Raw genomic sequence first — 24,509 nt, forward strand, 5'->3', positions numbered from 1 at the left:
TTCTATGTGATTTTCTAGTATTCTTCACGCAAAATTTCATCTTCCTGAGTAAATAAATAGGAGAGGAGTGTTTCTTAATTTGTAAGCAACGAATAGGTAGGCAGGTATGCACATTATAATTAGCAACAATATGACTGGGCCTGTGGTGTGTAGTGTTTAATTTAAGTTGAGCATGTGAGCTGCAAGATAGGCAGTGTCAGGTGTGTGTCAGCCTGAATCAGATGAGCCTTAACTGTGTCAGAAGTGTGTCAGAAAAGGGTACATCAAGTATTTAGTGTCTGGAGGAACACAATATTACACATGTTCACATTAACGTCAGGCGACAGATTGGGAGAAATGATAGAAATAGGGATGGTGGCTAGATGCCCAATGATTTCATATAAAAATAGAGTGCGTGTAGTTAAGGAGGCAGAGTTATGTAGTGCCTGGGTATGCGAGATATACTGGCCAGCCACTCATTAACTAATCTCACCTACATAATTCAAACCAATTACCTGATACCCTGGCGCAACAACTGATACGCGCCGGTTTTCATCAAAGACCACAGCAATGAACGACAGCCGATGACAACGGGTTAACAGATACAGGTAGCACTGGGGGAGGGCAAGGTTTCTCCCCCTCCCCTAAAAAAAATAATAATAATGAGTGCTTAGAAGCGTCTGGAGACGTGCAGTATGTCACAAGTCAGGAGAGAGACTGAGTGTACAAGGAGAAACTACGTAAGACAATAAAGAATGTAAGAGAATTAGAAGTGTTAATTCATCAGATACATTTAGTGTCAACAGATATTAAGAAAACATCAGGGTGTAGCTGTTATATGAAATGATACGAAAATATCTGAGAGTAGGAGAACGACACTGGGAGAAATTAATAAAGACCAGAAGTGTCAGAAGTCAGAGATGGTAGGAGGGTGTCAGAAGAAATTAACAGAACATTATAGCGTGTCTGAAGAGGATCACCTTAGCTCATAATCACGTCAGGAGAGAAGGCTCCGTAACATCTCTTCCTTGCGGGTTCGTTAATAAATTCTCGTTATTTATTGGAAGAACACAGACAACATAAAGGACAATTACTGGGTGTCGCATACAAAATAAATCCCACGGGAAGAGGTGTTGCAAAGCCTCCTAGCCTGACGTAAACCCGCCCCCTTGTGTCTTGAGTGTAACGCTGGTGTGACCTGACAGATGATGAGCCTGAACAGCGACGTGATGCCCCAGTACCGACAAGAAGCTCCCAAGACGCCACCGCACATCCTCCTCCACTATTGTGCCTTCAAGGTGGGTCCCCTTCCACTACTGTGCGCTTACGGTGAGTTTTCCTTCACTACTGTGCATTTAAGGTGAGATAAGTAAATTAAACAGATACTCTGCTCATGATTTCTTCTTCTTTCGTGTCATCCTCTTTCTCTTTATGAATACAGACCATCTCAGAAGTGTGAACAGGAGTTAGAATGGTGAAGATAGTGACGATGTTGATACTGACAATGGTGATAGGATGTGTGTGTGTGTGTGTGTGTGTGAGAGAGAGAGAGAGAGAGAGAGAGAGAGAGAGAGAGAGAGAGAGAGAGAGAACATAATACCACCACTAACAACAACCATACCATACCATAACCGACCCTCTCCCCCACAGGCTATATGGGACTGGGTGATCCTCTGCCTAACGTTCTACACCGCCATCATGGTACCATACAACGTGGCCTTCAAGTACAAGACATCAGAAGACGTATACCTGCTGGTGGTGGACTCTATAGTGGACGTGATATTCTTTATAGATATTGTGCTCAACTTCCACACAACTTTCGTGGGCCCCGGCGGAGAGGTCGTGTCCGATCCCAAAATAATACGAATGAACTATCTAAAATCGTGGTTTCTGATAGACCTATTATCGTGCCTGCCTTATGACGTATTCAACGCGTTTGACCACGACGAAGATGTAAGTAGGTGTGGATTACAAGGAGAGGTGAATGATAAAGTAAGTGTTCAATTTTCTCCCCCGTCTCCTCTCTCTCCGAGCCTTCTGGTCTTGGCTGGTGTTGGGCGCTCCACCTGCCTCAACCATCCACCTCACGACTCACGCCTCCTCCGCTCCCGTGGCTGCACCCTGCCTCACCTCCCCCCCATCCCCTCCTCCCCTTAAAGATAGCCTACACACCCTGCCTACCTAATATGCCTCACCTTCCATACATACATATCTTTTTCACCCAACACGCACACACAAGCTACAGCCTCACCTTCTCTACACACACACACACACACATACACACACACACACACTCTCTCTCTCTCTCTCTCTCTCTCTCTCTCTCTAGACTTTATCCAGACATTTAACACACGCCCTAAACAATGTCCATCTCCCTACACACTTTACAAACACCTTACAGACACCCTATTGCCTATCCTCCTCTTTAAACAACTTAAGCACACTCTACTAACACTCTGCACACACCCTAGACGTAATCCACACCCCCTACACACTTCACAAACACCCAACAGTCACCCTAAATCCTCCTTTCCCCTCTACACACTCCCAGACACTTTGTACATGCACCCTACACACGTCGCAAACATCCAAGTCACCCTAAATCTCCCCTCTCATCTATACACACCCTAGATACTCTACACACATCCTACACACATTACAAACACTCAACAATCACCCTACATCTCTCCCATCTACACACCCTAGACACTCTAAACACACTCTACACACCTGACACAAACACGCAACAGCCATCCTAAATTCTCCCCCTCCACACACCCTGCTGCGTCCCCCTCTCTCTCTCAGTTCCACCCTATCGAATCACGTCACTCGGCACTGAAACACCCTGACACCCAAACAAATTCGACTCTATAACATACTTTGTTTTTTGACACCTTACCCTTGACAGCTTACGTACACCTCTAGTTTACCTGTGTGTGTGTGTGTGTGTGTGTGTGTGTGTGTGTGTGTGTGTGTGTGTGTGTGTGTGTGTGTGTGTGTGTGTGTGTGTGTACTGGAGCACCCTAGTCAGCCCCTAACCATCCTACACAAAAAGGACTCCCAGTTTAACGTGTCCGTGTGTGTGTGTGGGGGGGGGTCCTGTACGCCCCTGCTACTCCTGAGAGGGGTCCTGCGCCCCTCCCCCACTATTCTTAAAGAGGGGTCCTACGCCCCCTCCTCTCCACTACTCTTTAGAAGGATCCTGTGCTCCTTTCCCCCACCAGTCCTGAGAGAGGTCCTAAGCCCCCACCCCACTACTCCTAAAAGGGGTTCTCTTCCCTCCGCCCCACCACTCCAAAGAGGGGTCCTTCGCCCCCCTGCCCCCCCAGTGGGTCCTGAGAGGGATGCCACGCCCCTCCCCGGCCCCCAGTACCCTGCTTCAACTAGAGTCACGGGAGACGCCCAACGGAGCCGCTTGTGGGTGCGTCAGGTCCCTATCAACCTCCTTCAGGCGACTGTGTCAGGTTTTAGTCTTGCTGCCACAGGACGATTTTACTCTCGTGGTGGAGGGGGGCCGCGACCAGTCTCCACAAAATCCCTTCTGTCCCATGACTTTTATTTTTCATTCTCGCCATCTCCAGACGATTTTATACAACTTAGGAAAGACCTCTTGAATGGAGGGAGGTACTGAAGGCCGTATGTTAACCCCTCCAGTTCCAGCGTCAGTCCTAAACAGAATAAAATCGTCTGGAGGTAGAAAGAATGAAATGAAACCAGGTCGTGGGAGTGAAGCGACTAACCCCCTTCACTGCAAGATATATTTCCCTGACCTGAATAACAAATCGTCTGGTCAGAGGGAGAAAAATCCATCACTGTGCTGAAGGGGTTGAGAGGAAGAATTTTGATACATTTTGGCGTTGCTCAAAAAAAAAAAAAAAAAAAAAAACACTCAGATCATCCTATCAGTATTACCACAAGCGGATCCGAGGGGAATATATTGATTTTTATTTTTCTCCTCCTCTCTCTCTCTACATATATTTTTACTTGTGTTTTTTTTTGGTAAACCTTATCTCCTTTGCAGCTTATGTTGAGGGACAGGCTGGCGTCTTTCCCCTCCTCACCCTCCCCAGGCAAGGCTTCCTGGACTGAAGGCCGTGGTTTTGCGGGCTTAGAAGGCTCCTTAGCACCTTTTCCTTGGCGATTTGAGAAGCCATGCGATTAAAAAGCTATTCTAGCCTTGAACATTTATTTTTTCTTTTTTTAAAGGATAGCACTGTTTCCCACTTCCCGCCTTCACTTGGTTTGGGATATACGGCCCTTATGGAACTGCAAATATGGGTGAAAATCTTGTAATGTTAGGTATCATTTTAGCCAAGGACGGCAGGTTGTGAGGGGCGGCTTGAGGGTGTGTTTATGTGCCCCTGCAAATGATACTGAGATCAAGGATATGTGCCGGAACAAGTGCCATAGATAAGCTGGTGCTACGGGGTCAAAGAGTAGCCTAGTTTGCTTTACAAGGCTTTAACCACACTCCCAGCAGCTCTGTAAGGCTCCTGTACCTCAAAACCAAGCCCTTGAAAAAGAGTCATAAATATAACTGAATCTAAGCGCGATTCATGGTGATTATTTTTGTCACTCGGTCCCTTAAAGTCACGTGAGCCCTCATCTGTGTTTACATGTCACATCCTAATATTCCTTTTCAAATTATATATAAATTTTTAATGCTGACACTCGGGATATACACTACAGAAAAATATAATTATGTGAAATATTCCTTGGCATATTATTTACAAAGTTTCAATGACGGCGGTCGGGATATACGGCTTAGAAAAAATATATAATTACGTAAAATAATCCTTTGCATATTATTTACAGATTTTTAAAGGCGACGGCTGAGATATATACTTTAGAAAAATATAATTACGTGAAATAATAGGAAGAAAATATGACTACGTGAGATAATAAGCAGAAAAATATAATTACGCGAAATAATAGGCAGAAAAATATAATTACAAGAAGAAATAGGCAGAAAAATATAACTACGTGAAACAAGATGCAGAAGAGGTGCCAGGGAGCCTCCTAAACCCCCAAGAATACGGTCTACATGGGATCATATTTAGTACTCGTTCTCAACATGTCCTTCTGCAGCTAATTGGGTCCCTCTGATTTATAACCGAGACGTTGAGCCTTTCTATTAATTTCTTTATCATTATCACCGTATAGCAGTATTCTCAGTGGCACAGGAAGTTGCGTGACACCTCTTCCTAAGCGATTTATTCTGGCTAATACACCTAAACATTCTCTTGCATGTTAATTATATCGTTTTAACATCAACTTAGTTTCCATCAATAACAAACAAGAGGATAATGAGCTGTGATGTGCAAAAATAAATAGGTAAGGAAGAGGTGTTACGGGATGAAGCCACTCAGAATACGGGTTACAAAGTCGTGCCTGTACCCCACTACAAAAAATTACCCCCCCCCTCCCCAAAAAAAAGGAAAACAGAGGCCTAAATTACTGCCTATTGACCACACGAGGGCCATGGAAGAAGATGATCATTTGGCGAGATATTTACCTTGGGTCACTATGGAAGACGATCATTTTTTGGTTTAATTATCTACCTTGACACAAAAAAAAAATCATGCTCGGAAAAAAAATAGGCCTAAATTATACCATATATAATTTTAGGCAATATTTTTTCTATACACATCATGCGTTAAAAAAAAAAAAAAAAAAAAAAAAGGGCTTCCCAGACTTTACAGCAAGTTTTTCTTCTACACACATCCCGAGAAAAAAAAACACGAAAAAAAACTCCCTAGATTTTAAAGCAAATTCTCTTCCACACTCCATCAGCACGGCCACGACCAGACACGTCCCTTCACCCCTTCAGTGTGATGACGCCTCTTTCTTATTTCACTCTTGTTACAGACGAACTTAGTATAATTTACGTGAGGACTTTAGCAGTGAATAAGGAGGCACTATATTCTTCACTGCCAGAGTCCTCCCCTTACGCTGACCTCAATTTTCTGACGGTACTATAAATGAAATATAAGTGGCATCGTTTAACTAAAAGGATTAAAAGATATATATAAAAGTAACCCCTCCAAACACCTTTAAGCCTGTGTACGTGAACGCCAGAGAACAGTGTGCGTCGAGAACACTGCAAGGAGAGAACGATGAACATTTTGAGGTGAACGCGACCCCAAATTCCCTCCCAAACCAGACGTCCCTCACTCTCACCTCACCGGCCTCACCTTCACACACTCTGCATGGCTCACTCTCATCACACTCAGCACGGCATTCTGTCCCTGGTACCAACACGAATGCCTGATGGTCCTAGATATGCCCAGTTGTTGTCAGAATGCTCAGCTGTTGTTGTTGTCAGAATGTACTGCACCGGAGACGAGACACAAGCATGACATACACACTAACACACCCTTCCAACTCACCCTGCACCCTACTGCTGTTGTTGTTAAGGTGGTTAAGGGATCTATACACTACCTCTACATGGGTGCTGTTAGGTTAGTGTAGGTGATGATGATGATGATGATGATGATGACGATGATGATGATGATGATGATGATGATGATGATATTTCCTGGGGTGGCTGCAAGATTCGGAGAGCATTATTATTGTTAAAAGCGTATAGTAGTAAAGGTAGCTGTAATAGCTGTTGCAAGAGTAGCTTAGTAGTAGTAGTAGTAGCAGTAGCAGTAGTAGTGGCAGTTGTAGAAGTAGATACAGTAACTACAGCACTAACTTTCGAAATGCGGGAAACTTAACTACTGCACTACCAAACATGTAATAACACACTCAATGGTCTACAATGGCGGGATTAGGTGTTAGGGAAGTGACGGTACTAGAGATGACATGAGTTTGGGTGACGGTGGTGTAGTGGTGACGGTGGTGTAGTGGTGGCGGTGGTGTAGCGGTGGCGGTGGTGTAGCGGTGACGATGGTGTAGTGGTGGCGGTGGTGTAGTGATGAACGGTTTAGGATGGACGTGAGTTGTGGTGACATAAGGATAAATAATAACGGCGGCGCAGTAATGACATGGGTGGTGATGAATGAGCGTTGACGTGACCTGTAAATAAGCGACGTGGATATTTTCATACAATATTTTTTTAATAATGTAATAAGAGGCGAAAAAAATCATGAATCACAAGTCAGACATTTTTTATCAATATATTTTCCTCTCTTCAACTGAAAAAAAAAAAATGTAAGCTACTATTTTTAACCCATTTCATCATCAATACCGGTACCTTCCTGACGAAATCTTTTGGTACACTTGCGAGGGGATTATGATGCCCAGAGAAGCAATCTTTAAAAAATGCGATTAGATGTGATTTGTTCATTCCTGTGGCATGACATACTGTACTGCATTAATGTGACGCAAGAAAACCTCTGTGTTGTCAGTATCTGTACACACACACACACACACACACACACACACACACACACACACACACACACACACACACACACACAGCGTACGCTCTGTGTTATGTGTGTACGCCTGGGTGGTTTAGTGTGATGTATTTCAAGTGTGGTGTCCCTCCCCTTTCCCCTCTCCCCACTTCCACCCGTTTTCTCCCCTCCCCTCCCCACAAGTGCCCTTTCTTCCCTCCTCCCCATGTACCCACCCCTTCCCCTACCCCCCATGCACCCACCCCTTTCCCCTCATCCCTCATATCTCCCATTATTTTCCCTCCTCTCGTCTCCCCCTACTCCCGTTTCTACCCTCCCCTTCCCACATATGCCCTTCCCTCCTCCCCAATGTATCCACCCCTTCCTACCTCATACCTCCCCCCTTCCCCTCCCCCAAGCCCCCCCTTCCCTCATCGCTTGCCTCATCTTGCCTCGCTTGGCTGGGTGACTCGTAAAGCATGCGTGTATAAAAAGGCATGTTGCTACCCCTGGTTCAGACACGAAACTGCATAGCTTTCGTGAAAATGGTGACCACACGAACTGCATTGCTTTCATGAAACTGACAACACGAACTGCATAGCTTTCGATACACTGACGACACGAACTGCTAAGCTTTCGTTAAACTGATGACATGAACTGCATAGCTTTCGTTAAGGCGGCGAAATGAGACTGCAAGGCTTTCGTGAAAACTATGACCACACGACCTGCAATGCTTCATTAAATTGATAACACGAACTGCAGAGCTTTCGTCATATTGGTGACACGAATTGCAAAGCTTTCGTTAACCCATGACATGGATCGTATACGTCACACACACTAACTAAGACTTTAATAATGATGATGATAATAATAATAATAATAATAACAAAGCGCAATCATGAATACTCGACTTTAACTGTTTAGTATACAGGCATACATACAGATGCATAGATAGATAAAAAGTCAGATAGGCAGATAGACAGACAAAGACAGAGAGGGTTACAGACAGACAAACAGACAGATAGATATAATCCAAGGCCAGGGCACTAGATGGGATAAATGCAACCCTACACCGCATAGCCACAACATACTCCCTAAGAGCTATGCAATTACCCTCCCTGACCTCATGTCTTCGTCAATCATTGGAATATTTTTTTTTTTTACTTATATAGCCATACATATTCTTCAGGCGTCACTATACAATTTTTCATTACATTTTTTATATATATATAGTCATACATGTTTTTGAGGCGTCTAGCTTTTTTTATTTTACTCTTTTTTGTTCATAGATTAAAAGGGCCTTGAGTTGTCATTTGAGAGCCGCTGTTTGGCCACACCTGATATCGAACCTTCTTTATTTTATGTTTTTATATCGTGATGGTGCTGGAGAGAGACGACTTCATGTGATGGTACCGATATAACCAGGTGCCTCAACTACCTGGCCGTACAAACGTCACTCAATCACGTCCCTATCCCCGGAAATGATGATGGTGGTGGACTGCAAGGGAGGAACGTAAACTTGCAGTTCATTGGGTTCACCTTCAGATGACCCTGCTACTACTACTACTACTACTACTACTATTACTACTACTACTACTGATGCCCTGATACTGTTGAAACTGCCCCCATCAACCTCGACGCCGGGAGGAGGGGGAACTAAAATATTCCTCCCTGCCTGTGCCACTCCCCCGTCTCGTTGGCCTGTATAATGTAATAAGTCTCGCCCGCAAATCTCAGAGAGGTAAATTTGCGAGGGGTATAAATCTCGGGAATTATTGTGCGTTTGTCGTGTTGCCGGGAAATGCGGGCAGGCGGCGCTTATGCAGTTCGTTAGCGGTACATACGAGGAAACTGTTTGTGCTTCTTATACGTAGAAATTGTGTGATGGCACTGAGGAAGAATTAAGATTTTGTACAATCCTCAGTCATAGCACTAAGTAAACATTCAGAATCTGTACCGTTGCGAATTCACAGAACGAAGTATATATATATACCATACGGAAATCATAGCATTAAGTATACATATAAAATTTTACGATGGTGAAATTATAGTACTAGGTAAACATTCTGAATTTGTAACACACTGAAAACAACACAACGTGTAAACATTAGGGATTTTTATCATACTGTACATATTTTTTATCTCCAACATAAATCAAAGTATTGACTAATCACTTAAACAGTATCATACTGAACATATAGTACCGAATAAAGATCTGAAAATTGTACACAGGGAAAACAATCACTGCACGTCATCAAGGTGTGGAAGACGGTAGTTCTCTGTTTATTTATTTATTTATTTTTTTTTATGGTACAGCACTCATTATGATTTTTGTAAGGGACAGCATTGTAGTCACTCAATATAAAGAAATTAATCCTGTATTGTTTTCACCGTATATGCACATTAAACTGTACACTGGTCACACAGTATAAGCATATTGAATTGTATACTGACTGTGGGTAGCCTAAATGTTCAGTGTTTGTACAGTACTAGACACTACTCACAGCACTCCAATCCACAATGTACAGAGCCACGAACGCCAACTGCTGGATGTCACCCTATAGGGCGTTAGAAAGGCCTACTTTTTGATGCAAAGAAGGAGAAATCAAAGGCCAAAGCCCGCAAAACTGTTCCCTCCAAGAAAAGAAAATGAAGGAAAGAGTCAGTTTCAAGATCCGTTCATTTCGAGATGTCTGGACACACTGTGTTTAAAAGACTGGTGGTCATAGGAAGAAGGAAATCCAGACAGAGGAAGACAGTTCCACAGTTGCCCTTTTGCATACATGAAGGTCTGGGAATATCAGTTAACAATTGCAACAAAGACATTTACAGAAAAGAAGTGAGTATGCTGCCGGACGGGTACTTAATGAAACGAAAGCTTTTGACTCTACCCTACTGAGAAGAGCTGTATGTGGGGAGCAGAGAAGACACAACCATGCCTCATACACACACATACACACCTCACACTGCCACATCTCACACTACGACACCTCACACTGCCACTCCTCTCATTAATATACCTCACACTGTCACATCTCACACTTCTACACGTCATACTGCCACATATCACACTATTACGCCTCACACTCCCACGTCACACACCACTCTAACGCTGTCACACTTCACACACGCCTCACACTGTCACACCTTTTACTGCCATTACTGACACTACCACGCCTCACACAGCTCTCACTGCCACACACTGCCATACCACACACTGCCACACCTCATTACTACCACACCTCACCTACACTTCTCTACCACATCCTGCCACACATTACACAATTACACCTTCCTTTCCCACTGTACAGGAGTTTTCTATCATCCCGTACTAAATCAAACAGTATATTGAAAAAAGCTGTAGATACGTAGACAGACATATAGATTGATAGATAGATAATAGAGATAGATAGACAGACAGACAGTTAGACAGATTTGAAGGCGCCTCTCTCAGTTCGTAGTTTACTGTGTATACTCAACAAATTAACCAACAATATTACCTCAAGCTCTCCAACTCCCTGGCAAACAATCGCCCAGTCTCCTCAGTAAACAAAACTCCTTCTCTCTCTTTCTCTCTCTCTCTCTCTCTCTAGAAACACGAAACTCACACACCAATTCCACGCAGACTGACGGGTTGGCCTTATTCCTAGCCGCTTCGCTACACCTTTTCCTTGGCGATTTATTTTCCTTATTGCACCTTAACATTCCCTTTATATCTTATTTATATCTCTTTAATATCTACATAATTTACATCAATAATATACAAGAGGATACTGAGGTTAATATACTGAATGAATCGCTAAGGGAAATGTGTTACCCTTCAAAGCCACTGATTAAATACAATGTCCATAAAAAAGCTTTGTCATTATAATCATTAATTTTTCAGAAATTTTTAGAGGAATAATGATGATGATGATGATGATGATGATGGTGGTGGTGGTGGTGGTGGTGGTGGTGGTGGTGGTGGTGGTGGTGGTGGTGGTGGTGGTGGTGATGATGATGATGATGATGATGATGATGATGATGATGATGATGATGATGATGATGATGATGATTTTTAGGGCAAGTTAAAGACAGAACTATGAAACGTTATATATATCCACAATTATGACCAAATCCAGAAGTTACTCTCCCATGATCGGAATAAGTCTTGCGCTTTATTCGTTGCAGACGCCAGACGATTTTACTCAGCTGAGAGAGAGACAGAGAGAGAGAGAGAGAGAGAGAGAGAGAGAGAGAGAGAGAAGAGCATAACATGAAGGAGAGCGTCTTGGGTTGGTTCGAGGGAGAGGAGATGGAAGTGGATATAGGAGCACTGAGGCGACAGACAGACAGATACAGACAGATAGATAGATACAGACATAGATAGATAGACAGATAGATAGACAGACACAGACAAATAACTGAAGGAAGCCAAAGACTCATTTACAGATAACCCAAGTAAAAAAATTAAAAAAAAAAAAAAGTCCTCCGTTTCCCATCATGAAAAAAAGACGATTAATAAAGACAAAAAAAAAAAAAAATCATGCACACAGCCTTTTTTGGAGCTGTACCACCCGGGAATCGAACCCACGACGATTATTTTATCAGACCAAGGTGATGTAGCCCTGGGTGCTGGATAGGGGCGCCTTCACGTGGTGGCACCGATATAGCTGGGCGGCTCCACTGCCTGGTTATACAAACGTCCTTCAACTCCCTCCCTATCCCCCCCCCCCAAAAAAAAAGAGGATGGTGGACCGCAGTCCACTGGGTTCACGTTTCATATGAACCTGGGGCTACTACTACTACTACCACCACTACTACTACTACTACTACTACTACTGCTACTACTACTACTATTACCTAACTAGGATCCGTAGCCCCTTTCAGCTCTGTTGATGGCCAAGTGTAGTCAGGCTGGGGGTGTTGATGGCCAAGTGTAAGTCAGATTGGGGGGCTGATTTGACTAGTAACCAAGGACACTCATTTCTGCCCCACAACTAAAACCCATCGATTTCCATGCACCTACGACTTAGTATTTGCGTTAGTGGGCCAGTTCCGTCAGGTGATAACAACCCAACTACACCACTGCACTGATAAGGCTATGGCGGGAATCAGACACCTTTTACCTCAGTTACTATCTGCTTTAGTCAACAGGATTTCAGAGATTAATCGATATTTTTGTGAGTTTGTGTTTTTTTTTCCAAGTCAATGGTTTATGCTGTTTTCATAGGGATTTTTTGTGAGTTAATAGTGGTTTCCCTTGAGTATAATGAAGGTAATTAGTCTACAGGTATTTTTCAGAGGGTAACAGTGGCTTTTCATAGGTAATACATTTTTTTACAAACTAATATTTTTTTTTTGACAAGTAAGTTTTTCGAATTGTGTGGTGTACAATAAGTTTTCCAGTGCTCCTCACAAAGACGTGCTCCTCATGCTCCCTAGACGTGTTCCTTACGCCCTACAGACTGACGTGCTCCTTATGTCCCCACGAGAAATGTAAAATGTGTTCCTTCTGCCCCTACGACAAAATTGCTCCTTATGCCCCTCAAACGTGTTCTCATGCCCCTAGACGTGTTTCCATGCCTTTCAAACGTGTTCTCATGCCCCTAAGACGTGTTCTCATGCCCCTAGACGTGTTTTCATGCCTTTCAAACGTGTTCTCATGCCCCTAAGACGTGTTCTCATGCCCCTAGACGTGTTCCCAAGTCCCTTAAACGTGTTCTCATGCCCCTAAGACGTGTTCTCATGCCCCTAAGACATTTGCCCATGCCCTTTAAACATATTTTCACGACCTAAAACGTGTTCTCATGCCCCTATAACGTGTTCATCCCCTACAATGCCCTTGGCGTGTTTTCATGCCCTTGGACATATTCCCATGCCCTTAAGACTTACAATCATGCCCCTAAATCGTGTTCTCATGCCCCAGTACGTGCTCTCATGCCCCTAGACGTGCTTCCCATGGCCCTAACGTGCCCCCCGCTGCCCCTCACCCCCCACAGGGAATCGGGTCGCTGTTCTCCGCCCTCAAAGTGGTCAGGCTGCTACGACTGGGCAGGGTGGTGCGAAAACTGGATCGCTACCTAGAGTACGGGGCCGCTATGCTTATACTCCTACTGTGCTTCTATATGCTGGTGGCTCACTGGCTAGCATGCATCTGGTATAGCATAGGTGAGTGACTCGTTTTATCTACCCATCTGTGTCTATGACCATTTTTCTATCTATCTGCCTATCTCCTAGTGTGCTTCTATATGCCAGTGGTTCGCTGGCTGACACGCATCTGGTACATGATGGGTGAGTGACTCGTTCTATATTATCTCTTTGTCTATAGATCTGACGATATGTCTTAGCTCACTCAGAAATACACTTGCAAAGATTCCAGAGTCCACAACCACCAAAATCCAAAGCCTACTTCACTTCACTTCCTCCACCCAAAGCTCATTTTACTTCACATCCTCCATCCAAAGCTTACATCACTTCACATCCTCCATCCAAAGCTTACTTTCCATTCCCCTCAGGTAAGAGTGACGCAGATAACGGCATCCAGTACTCGTGGTTGTGGAAGCTGGCCAACGTGACTCACCTGCCGTACCAAATGTCCAACTCGTCCAACGGGATAGAGCTGGTGGAGGGCCCGAGCAAGAAGACCATGTACGTGACCTCGCTCTACTTCACCATGACCTGCATGACCTCCGTGGGGTTCGGCAACGTGGCGGCGGAGACGGACAACGAGAAGATTTTTACGATATGCATGATGATAATAGCTGGTACGTAGCTTCTGGCCTTTGGTTCCTTCTTCCTTGCATAAAAAAAAATAAATAAATGAATAAATGAAAGGTACACCGTGATATCTGTATTTTTTAATCTGCGTGCGTGATGATTACTGCAGGTATGTCATCGAAAACGTTTGTATTCTTAGTATGAGTGTATTATGATTCTGGTATATGCGGAAGTGTGTATTTTTTAGTAGGCTGTATGTGTATGAGGACTGTACCAAGCTTATATCTTACTTTTAAGTGTGCCTTTAAGATATATAAATACATACACATAGGCCTGTATACTACACATTTAACTGGCAATATTTACCAACCACACCACATTCAAGGCTTCAAACCCCACCTTCCGCCCTCCCAACCCCACATCCTCCACCACCCTCACCGTATTTCATCATCCTCGTCCCCACACTCCAGCCATATAACCAATCCCCCACCTTACCCATCCAAAACCCACCCAGCTAACACCTCTCTCCCACAGCGTTACTCCACGCCACCATCCTCAGTATCATCACCACCAATTCACCGCATTCCATCATCCTAACCACTTTCCTAACCCCACCATAGTCCAGCCGTCCAACCCCACCAAACCCCACCCAGCTAACCCCTCTCTCCCACAGCGCTACTCTACGCCACCATCTTCGGCCACGTCACCACCATCATACAACAGATGACCTCCGCCACGGCCAAGTACCACGAGATGCTCAACAACGTGAGGGAGTTCATGAAGCTCCACGAGGTGCCCAAAGCCCTGTCTGAACGGGTCATGGACTACGTGGTGTCGACCTGGGCCATGACTAAGGGCATCGACACCAATAAGGTAGAAAACGAGGTACTACTGACGACGCGACGGCCGGGGGGTGTTATACAAGTGAAAAGCATGAGGTGGTGGTGGTGGTGATGGTCGGCAGTGTCTGAGGCGTGAGTGTGACCAGCCTGCCCCGCCATACCACACCAAGGGCGCCTTTGCTCGCCAACCTGCATGCACACGCCCACAGATACATACATACAAGGGCACACATATACACGCATACACAAACGCGCACGCACACACACACACACACACACACACACACACACACACACACACACACACACACACACACACACACACACACACAATGTATACACGCACAAAAACGTGCATTCCACATGTATGCACATATACAATCACATACACGAAGTCACGCACACATCACACACCCCATGCAAATCCCTGACACACACACACACACACAATGGAGCCTTACTGAGGGCCCGGGAGACTTGGCAGGTTAGAAGGGATGACAGGACAACCCGGCAGAGGCTTTTACCAAACAGTAGTGCACGTGCTTCTGTATTTACTGTGGCTTGACTCACTATCGCTACGCCATTACTGAGTAGGACTTCACTGGCTCTACCTCCACACACCCTTCCATACCTGTCCACATTCCCTCACTCCAACTCCACACACCCTTCCACACACTCCCTCACTCTACCTCCACACATCCTTCTACACCTGCCCTCATTCCCTCACTCTGACTCCACACATCCTTCCACACCTGTCCACACTCCCTCACTCTAACTCCACACACCCTTCCACACTTCATCACTCCAACTCCACACACCCTTCCACATTTGCCAACACTCCTTCACTCTAACTTCACCACTTGGAACTATCATTCTAATCTAGACATACTAGAGTTACTGGTGAAGGGGTTTAAGTGAGGAAGTATGGGCAGGTGTGGAGGGGTGTGTGGCGTTAGAGTGAGGAAGTGTGGAAGAGTGTGTGGAGTTAGAGTGAGGGAATGTGTGGAAGAGTGTGTGGAGTTAGAGTGAGGGAGTGTGTAGAAGAGTGTGTGGAGTTAGAGTTTGGGAATGTGGAAGGGCATGTGGATTAGAGTGAAGGAGTGTGGAAGGGTGTATAGAGGTAGAGGGAGGGAATGGGGAAGGGTGTATGGAGTTAGAGTGAGGGAGTATGTGCAAGTGTGGAAGGGTGTGTGAAGCTGTGTGATGGAGTGTAGAAGGGTGTGTGGAGTTAGAGTGTGGAAGGATGACTGGAGTGGGAGTGAAGGAGTAACTAAGCACGTGTGGAAGGGTGTGTGGAGTTGAGAGTGAAGGAGTAACTACGTATGTGTGGAAGGGTGGGTGGAGTGGGTGTGATGGAGTGTGGAAATGTACGTGTAGTCAGAATGAAGGCGCAACTGGACAGGTGTGGAAGGAATAGTTAGAGCCGAGTGTACCTAATCGCTAGTGGTCTATCGTTTATCAGGTGGCCAGGTAAGTCTAATCAGCATGCGATAAACAAAAGCAAAGTAGATAGCTATTATTATAGTTCTTTCAATCTCTAAATCCACTCGCCATTAGCCCCTTCAGTACGATGGCTGCTTCTCCTATCCATTCTTGCCCACACCGGACGATTTCCCTCAGGTTCTGGCAATCGGTCCATTTAACAGATTATTATTATTATTACTATTATTATTATTATTATTATTATTATTATTATTATTATTACTATTATTATTATTATTATTATTATTATTATTATTATTACTATTATTATTATTGTTGTTGCTTTTCATTCCTATTATTTTATTATTATTATTACCAACATTATTATTATTGTTGTTGTACTTCTCATTACTATTATTATTTTATTATTATTATCATTATTATTATTATTATTATTATTATTATTATTATCATATATTTGCTGCCTCCAGACGATTTTCTTCAGCTTAGTGGGGGGCCTCTCACACTGGGAGGGGTTGTACAGAAGGCCCAAAAAATAAAGTGCGAAGGTCGGTGGTGTTGGAAGTACCATGGCTTCCATCAACCCCCTTTATTATTTAGGGATTTCCTTTATCTGAACAAAATCGTCTTGTAACAACAACAATAGTAATAATAATAATAATAATAATAATGATGATAGAGACGATGCTGCTGCTGCTGCTGCTACTGCTGCTGCTGCTGCTGATGATGATGATGATGATGATGATGATGATGACGATGATGATGATGATGACGATCATCATCATCATCATCATCATCATCATCATGAGGAGGAGGAGGAGGAGGAGAAGGAGGAGGAGGAGGAGGATAAGATTGATGATAACAATAATAATAATAATAATAATAATAATAACAACAATAAACCCAAAATACCTCTCTCGGGTGCAAGAGGGTTAAGTGCCTCTCAAACTGATGGTCTTTTAGCATACCCTCATTAACCCCTCCACTCCACCAAACCCCCTACCTGAGATTAGTGAAAAAAAAATTGTCTATTAGCACCTGAGATTCGTCAAAAAATCGTCTGTTGGGAGGAAGAAGGAATTAGATAAACCCTCCTCGTACTCAAGGGGCTAACCGCTTCAGTCCGATGACCTATAAATTACTTTTTATTCCTACTGCGTCCAGACGATTTTATTCAGCTGAGAGAGAGAGAGAGAGAGAGAGAGAGAGAGAGAGAGAGAATTTCAACCCCCCTCCGGTTCCAAAATCCTCTCCCATGCTGAGTAAAATCGTCTGGAGGCAGCAAGAATGAATTAAAAAAATATATGCGTTATCGGACTGAAGCTGCTTGAAGACTAACGTAGCGAGATTGACGATAAACACCGATAAACACCAAAAGCCCGATAAACACCGATAACCCCGATAAACACCTAAAGCCCGATAAACACCTGAAACCCAATAAACACCAATAACCCCGATAAACCCCGATAAGCCCTGATAAACACCAATTAACCCAGTAAACACCGACTACCCCGATAAACACCGATAACCCCGATAAACACCGATTAACCCGATAAACACCGACTACCCCGATAACCCCGATAAACACCGATAACCCCGATAAACACCAATAATCCCGATACACACCGACAACCCCGATACACACCGATAACCCCGATAAACACCGATACACCTGATAAACACCAATAACCCCGATAAACACCGATAAACCTGATAAACACCGATAACCCCGATAAACACCGATAAACACCAATAACCCCGATAAACACCGATAAACACCAATAACCCCGATAAACACCGATAAACACCAATAACCCCGATAAACACCTAAACCCGATAAACACCGACAACCCCGATAAACACCGATAACCCCAATACATACCGATAACCCCGATAAACACCAATAACCCCGATACATACCAATAACCCCGATAAACACCAATAACCCCGATAAACACCTAAACCCGATAAACACCGACAACCCCGGTAAACACCCGATAACCCCGATAAACACCGATAATCCCCAATAAACCCCGATAACCCCGATTAATTCCAACCTCACATAACAATACCGCCATGGCTGATAAGATTATACCTCTCTCAACCTCTTCACCACGATAACCCTTTTTTTTAACTACTTCACATCTATCACCAGACGATTTTCTTAAGCTGAGGGAAATCCGTCACCTGAAATAAAACCGTCTGGAGGAAGCAAGACAAACACCGTCGTACTGAAGGGGTTAAGACGCCTGTTAACCCCTTCAGTACGAGGCCCCTTCTTGGCTGAATAAAATCGTCTGACGGAAGCAGGACTATTTTTTCTTTACTGACCTCCCACCAGGGGATTTATTCGGCATATGCGAGATCTGTTGAACTGTAGGGGTTAGAAACATTTATTATTATTATTATTATTATTATTATATTATTATTATCATTAATAATACTAGTAGTCGTAGTAGTAGTGGTAGTAGTATCATTATTATTATTTTTTTAATTATTATTTTTTTTTTAATTATTATTATTATTATTATTATTATTATTATTATCATTAGTGTCCACTGGTACTTCCACTACGATGATGTTTCAAAACTGTTTAATTTATACTTTTTATCCTTTTTTACTTACATATTTATGTATTTATTTAGTTATTTATTCATTCACTTATTTTTCCCAACCGGAAAATCGTATTCAGTCTAACGGCAGGTCTCAGAGAAAAAATAATAATAATAATAATAATAATAATGATAATAATAATAATAATAATAATAATAATAATAATCTACCGAGGCGAAAGGGCTGGACACTCTCGATTAACGATCATTCCCACTGTATACCAACTACCGTCAGACGATTTAACTGGGCCTAGAAATTAACCTCGCCCTCAAGGGGTAATCCTCCAATAAGTATTACCCGCGGCGAGAACACGTAAGGGCCACAATGGGGAGCCGTACAGGGCTGACACCGACCTTAATGACATGATCAGACTTGGCTAATAGACGGGTATTTCCAGGTTAATTACAGATCATTAACCCCTTCAGTCCAAAGATGTGATTTTTATTATTAACGCTTGCTGTCTGTAACTATTTTATTTAAAGTCAGAACTCCAGCAGCTAAGAATCAGAATCAGAGAACTTTATTCCCCCTCACAAGCCGTGGAGTTAGGCTATATCTAAGCTTGTTAATTCTAAGTCTCCCCTACGCTGAAGGAAAATGTCAAAACTGCAAGGTGAAAACGGATACACACGCTATCGGACTGAAAGGGTTAAGTCGACACAGCCTTTGGTTCCTTCTTTGCATAAAAAAAAATTGCGAAAGAAAAGACAAAAACGATCATTACAAACACACAATCGGACTGAAAGGGTTTAGTCGACACAGCCTTTGGTTCCTTCTTCTTTCACATCAAAGAAATAAATAAATAAAATACTGCGGACACAAAAACGAAATATACTAAGATCAGTGTTATATTCCTCGCGGCGTAGGGGTCCGTGGCTAGGCTAATGGGGTTCGGTAAAGCTCAAGGAACCACAGACGGCCAACCTACTTCCCGTGATTGACTGATTGATTGATTACATTAAAATGAACATGGCAGCGAAACAAGAGGTCACTGTCGCGTATTGCAGTACAGGCAGAACCAAGGTAACATTCATACATACATAGAGAGATAGATAGATAGACAGATATACACACATACATACATACATATATACACATACATATGTACATACATGCGGTACATAACTACATAAACACATACGTTCTCCCTACGTGTCAAGTGGGGTTCGTGGAGGAGTAGTGCCCCTCCCTGTAAAACAATTAACTCTAAGCCTTGGCCACCCCGTTTGGGATACATGGCGTCTGGCAATGAATGAATGAATGAATGAAACATACATACCCAAACACACACATATTATATAGATAGATAAACAGATGTATACAGACAGAGAGGCAGACAGATAAAACAGATGCAGGAAAAGATGTCCACGAGAACACGACTCTGCCATCATAGGCTGAAGAATAGTTAGGGATCTTCGCGAATCGGCCAATTCTGTTTGTTTCGGGGACGAGGTAGTGTGACGTGTGTGGTGACGTGGTAGTGTGACGTGGTAGTGTGACGTGAGTGGACGTGCTAGTGTGATATGTGGTGATGTGGTAGTGTGACGTGTGTGGTGACGTGGTAGTGTGACGTGTGTGGTGACGTGGTAGTGTGATGTGTGGTGATGTGGCAATGTGTGTGGTGACGTGGTAGTGTGACGTGTGTGGTGACGTGGTGGTGCGACGCGTGGTTGTGTCGTGACGTGTGTACAACGTGGTAGTGACGTGAGTGGTGACGTAGTGTGACGTGTGCAGCCAAGTGACATGGTACCGTACTATGAAGTGTGGTAAAGTGGTAACACGATATGCGTGGTGACGTGTTAGTGTGACGCATGATGATGTGGTAGTGTGACGTATGGTGACATGGTAGTGTGACGCGTGGTGACGCGACAGTGTGACATTTGTGGTAATTCAGTGGTGTGACGTGTGATGAAGTGTTGGTGTGACGTGTCATGATCCAGCAGTGCGATGACCTGTGTGAAGACGTGGTAGTGTGACACAGGTAGTGACGTAAGTGTGATGTGTCTGGTGTAAGCAGTGACGTGGTGGTGTGACGTGTAGGCAATGATGTGGATCAGTAAACATGTGACGCTGGACTAGACAGTAAAAACAAACAGCCTAACCAGAGAAAAATCCGTGACGTTTTAGTGACGTAAACTATTCCCGTGGCTCCAGCACACACACACACACACACACACACACACACACACACACACACACACACACACACACACACACACACACTTACACAGCCACGGGTCTGTGCATCAACTCTGCTTGCTCTGAATTTCTTTGGGATGAGATGAATGAAGGGGTAACTCTCTTATTATAATCCTTTTTGCATGCTTTTCACTAGTATAAGAGGCGGGTTCCCTCCTGGGGTGAATTACTCAGTGCATCTCGCGACCTGGCCGGCACCGCATGGCATGTAGAGAGAGAGAGAGAGGCACTGTACACTCCGCCCTACTCCTCTGCGGCACTCCAGGCACTGTTTCGGCACTCAGGAAGCGGTAGTGCCAAGAGGAGGGAGCCCCAGCATCCACCGGCCTAGCGCGAACAAGCTTACTCCCCCACCTTCCTCTGCCAACCACTCAAGTCTTTCCTCCTCCATCTCTCTTGGTTTTAGGGTCATTTTTCTACGTGGTTTTTGGAGATTCCTTAACGTCCCTTCTTCAGCAACTTAGTCTCCTCATAACACCTCAATATCCTCTTGTGTGTTACGGACGCAAAGTATGTCGATATTAGAAATGGCCTAAATAACACACAAGATAAGTAGGTGTTCTATGCAAAAATAAATCGCTAAGGAAGAGGTGTTACGAAGCCTCCTGTACCAGCCAGAAAATGACCCTTGACCTCTGAACCCCCCTCCCCCACGCCTCTCTGCAAAATATCTGCTTCCATTTTCTCAGGTAAGGTGAAGTATGAGTTCCGTACCGTAAGGCTTGTACACAATAATAATAACTAATGAGAAACACTAAATCTCACTTTGGCTAACTGGTCGCACAATGATGTAATTAAACTTGAGTACAAAAACTTCTCCTCTTGCTTTCCTCCCTACCCCAGGTTTACGTCACAGTTTCAGATTCCGTTCAGTCCCCCCTGTGTTTCGTCTCCCTACACCCCTCTACACCTTTACGTAATATTCTAGTGCCTAACTCACCCCTTTTCCCACAAGTACCTCCCTTCCCACCCTCCCATCCCAAAGCTTCCCTCGGTTTCCTCCTGTGCTAGATTTTGTCACTGTCACATTCCTTTCGGTCACTCTATGTTCTGTGTTTCTTCCCACACTAGAACATAACGCCTTTCCCCTCCCTCTGTTCCATTCAAGGTATCCCCTCCCCATATCACACTCTCCCCTCCCCCTACCCCAATCCCCTCATCTCCATTTCACACGATGATCCCTCCCTCTATCCCCCCACCCCACCCCCTTTTCCTATTTGCACTACCTCCCTCCCTCCTCAGCCACCCAAACATGGCCCTCCAAGACGAAGGATGAATACATAAATAAACACAAATGGACTTGCTTTAGTTTCTGGCTTCATAAAAGTTTCATTATGCCAACTTCCCAACCAGACTAAAGATCCAAAATAGCCTTCGTCCATAGGGTCCATGAAACATCAGTGAAAATATACCATAATATTTTAATACTGGTAGGATACTAAAAATAACTAGCTTCTCACTTAAATTACCTCACTAGCACATTAAAACTGCAACCTTTCCCAAATATAAACTTACACTGACAATTTATAAGAATGTGGATAAGCATATGGTAAACCAGAATTTAGTGTAATATGACAAGGAATTAGTAGCACTACCTTAAATCCCCAGAATAAGCCTAAAAGAAACAGCACATGATAAAATACAACGTAATGATAACTCATTTATCTCAACACTGGCAAAAATGACTCCGTAGATTTCTAGATGGTAAAGCAAAGGCCAAACAGGATACAGGGAAGGAACAAAGAATCTCCATTTAGCCTGTCTGTACACCGAAGAACAGTTCCTCCCAGTGTATCTTTAACTGTAGTTCTTTCTCCTTAACTTGGCTCACATCTTCGTCCTCTTGCAGCTTTTTTACGTAACTCAGTGGGGAAAAAAGCCAGCACTATAGTTCCACAGCACTGCCATAGCACTTCGTAATGACTACCATCATAATCTAGAGACTTAAAAGGAGTATAAGTCTCCTGAATAAAATATATGGTAATGTGAAGGCAGATATGAAGCACTCAAGAAATATGAGGAATAATGCCTACTTGAAACATTACTGTAGTCTCTTGACAACTGTTCTCTATTTACTTTTTTTTTAAGAAATAAAAACTTTTGCACAATGTTATCGCTGCGTTTGCGTCCAGTTTGTCTGAATGTCTTACTGTCCGTCAATTTGGACTCTAAACTTTGAAAGCATTTTACCTAGGAATTTCTTTTACAGTGTGCTGGTAGCTTATAGAATGTAAGAAAAGAGGATCACCGCAGTAGGCCAGTTGGCCCATTATAGGCAACTCCTACAAGAATGAGTCACTGAAAAAAAAAAAGAGGATAGCAAAGCAGAAGGTTCTTGAGCGTACCTAAGTCAAAAAAAAAAAAAAAAAAAAAAAAACAGGCTATGAGTCAAGGCACACACATTAAAACTAATTATTCTTCACACTGGCAACTGTTCCCCATCTTGAGGATATTTTGGCACCGATACGTCACTATTTTCTGCTCGTACCGTGCGTCAATTTCCTATCCTCTTGTACCGTGCGCCAGTATTCTAACTACTAGTACCGTACCGTGCGTCAATAGTCTAAGCTAGGATGGGATTTAAGGGCCTCATAAGCTATTTCAAATTCCCCCCTTAAAATTACTGACTTATCTTCATGCGTTATGGGTGACTTCATCAAGCATTTTACCGCAACGTTAATATTTGGGACACAGTTGCGTAGAAATTATGAAAAGTCACCCATAAAACTCAACATGGAACTGAGCACTTGACGGTGTACAGACGAGGTTTAACCCCTTCAATCTCAGTTTTATATTCAAGCCCTGTTACCGCCAGACGATTTTATTCAGCTACGGGGAGACATAAAACGGTGGGGGGGTTTTAGGATGCATAAAATCGTCACTTCATAAACCACTTTACTCTCAGAGATCCCTTCTGAAAATTAACCCTTTTAACACGATGACGGGCTATTTATTTTAATCAGGCTTCCACCAGACGATTTTATTCCACTTCAGAAGGGATCTCAAAGACTAAAGTGGGGTATGAAGTGACGATTTCATTCAGCTTCAGAAATGGGGCAGTTGGTGATGGGAAATGTAACCCTTCCAGTTAAAAAAAAAAAAAAAAAAAAAGAAAGTCCCCTTTAGTTGAATATAAAAAAAAAAATCGTCTGGGGACAGGAAGAAAAAATATATAGAAAAAAATGACACTGAGTTGAAGGGGTTTCTAAAGGAGTTTCTCAAAATCCACACACGGTAAGATTCAACACGCCTTTCATGCATATAATCCTGTCCTCTCCAGTATCTTTTATCGTTATCTTTTTTATCTATTCTTCTTATCCTCCTTTTCTTCTTGTAGTTTGCACCTATTCCTTTTTTTCTGTCCTTGTATATATCCAAATTCCTCTCT

General features: G+C 43.5%; 1 protein-coding gene across 1 annotated transcript in view; it reads left to right on the forward strand.

The window, feature by feature from the left end:
- Positions 1–24,509, forward strand: part of LOC145417881 (potassium voltage-gated channel protein eag-like) — a 336,066-nt gene that overhangs the window by 285,357 nt on the left and 26,200 nt on the right. Inside the window, exons 8-12 of the mRNA XM_080286497.1 lie at positions 1,185–1,277; positions 1,630–1,971; positions 13,307–13,475; positions 13,823–14,071; positions 14,698–14,909. Of these exons, the coding sequence (XP_080142623.1) occupies positions 1,185–1,277; positions 1,630–1,971; positions 13,307–13,475; positions 13,823–14,071; positions 14,698–14,909 (1,065 nt within the window). The remainder of the gene's footprint in view (positions 1–1,184; positions 1,278–1,629; positions 1,972–13,306; positions 13,476–13,822; positions 14,072–14,697; positions 14,910–24,509) is intronic.

This window comes from Coenobita brevimanus, chromosome 111, assembly GCF_032717465.1.
Source record: "Coenobita brevimanus isolate Jiangsu-jjx chromosome 111, ASM3271746v2, whole genome shotgun sequence".
Taxonomy (NCBI): Eukaryota; Metazoa; Arthropoda; class Malacostraca; order Decapoda; family Coenobitidae; genus Coenobita; species Coenobita brevimanus.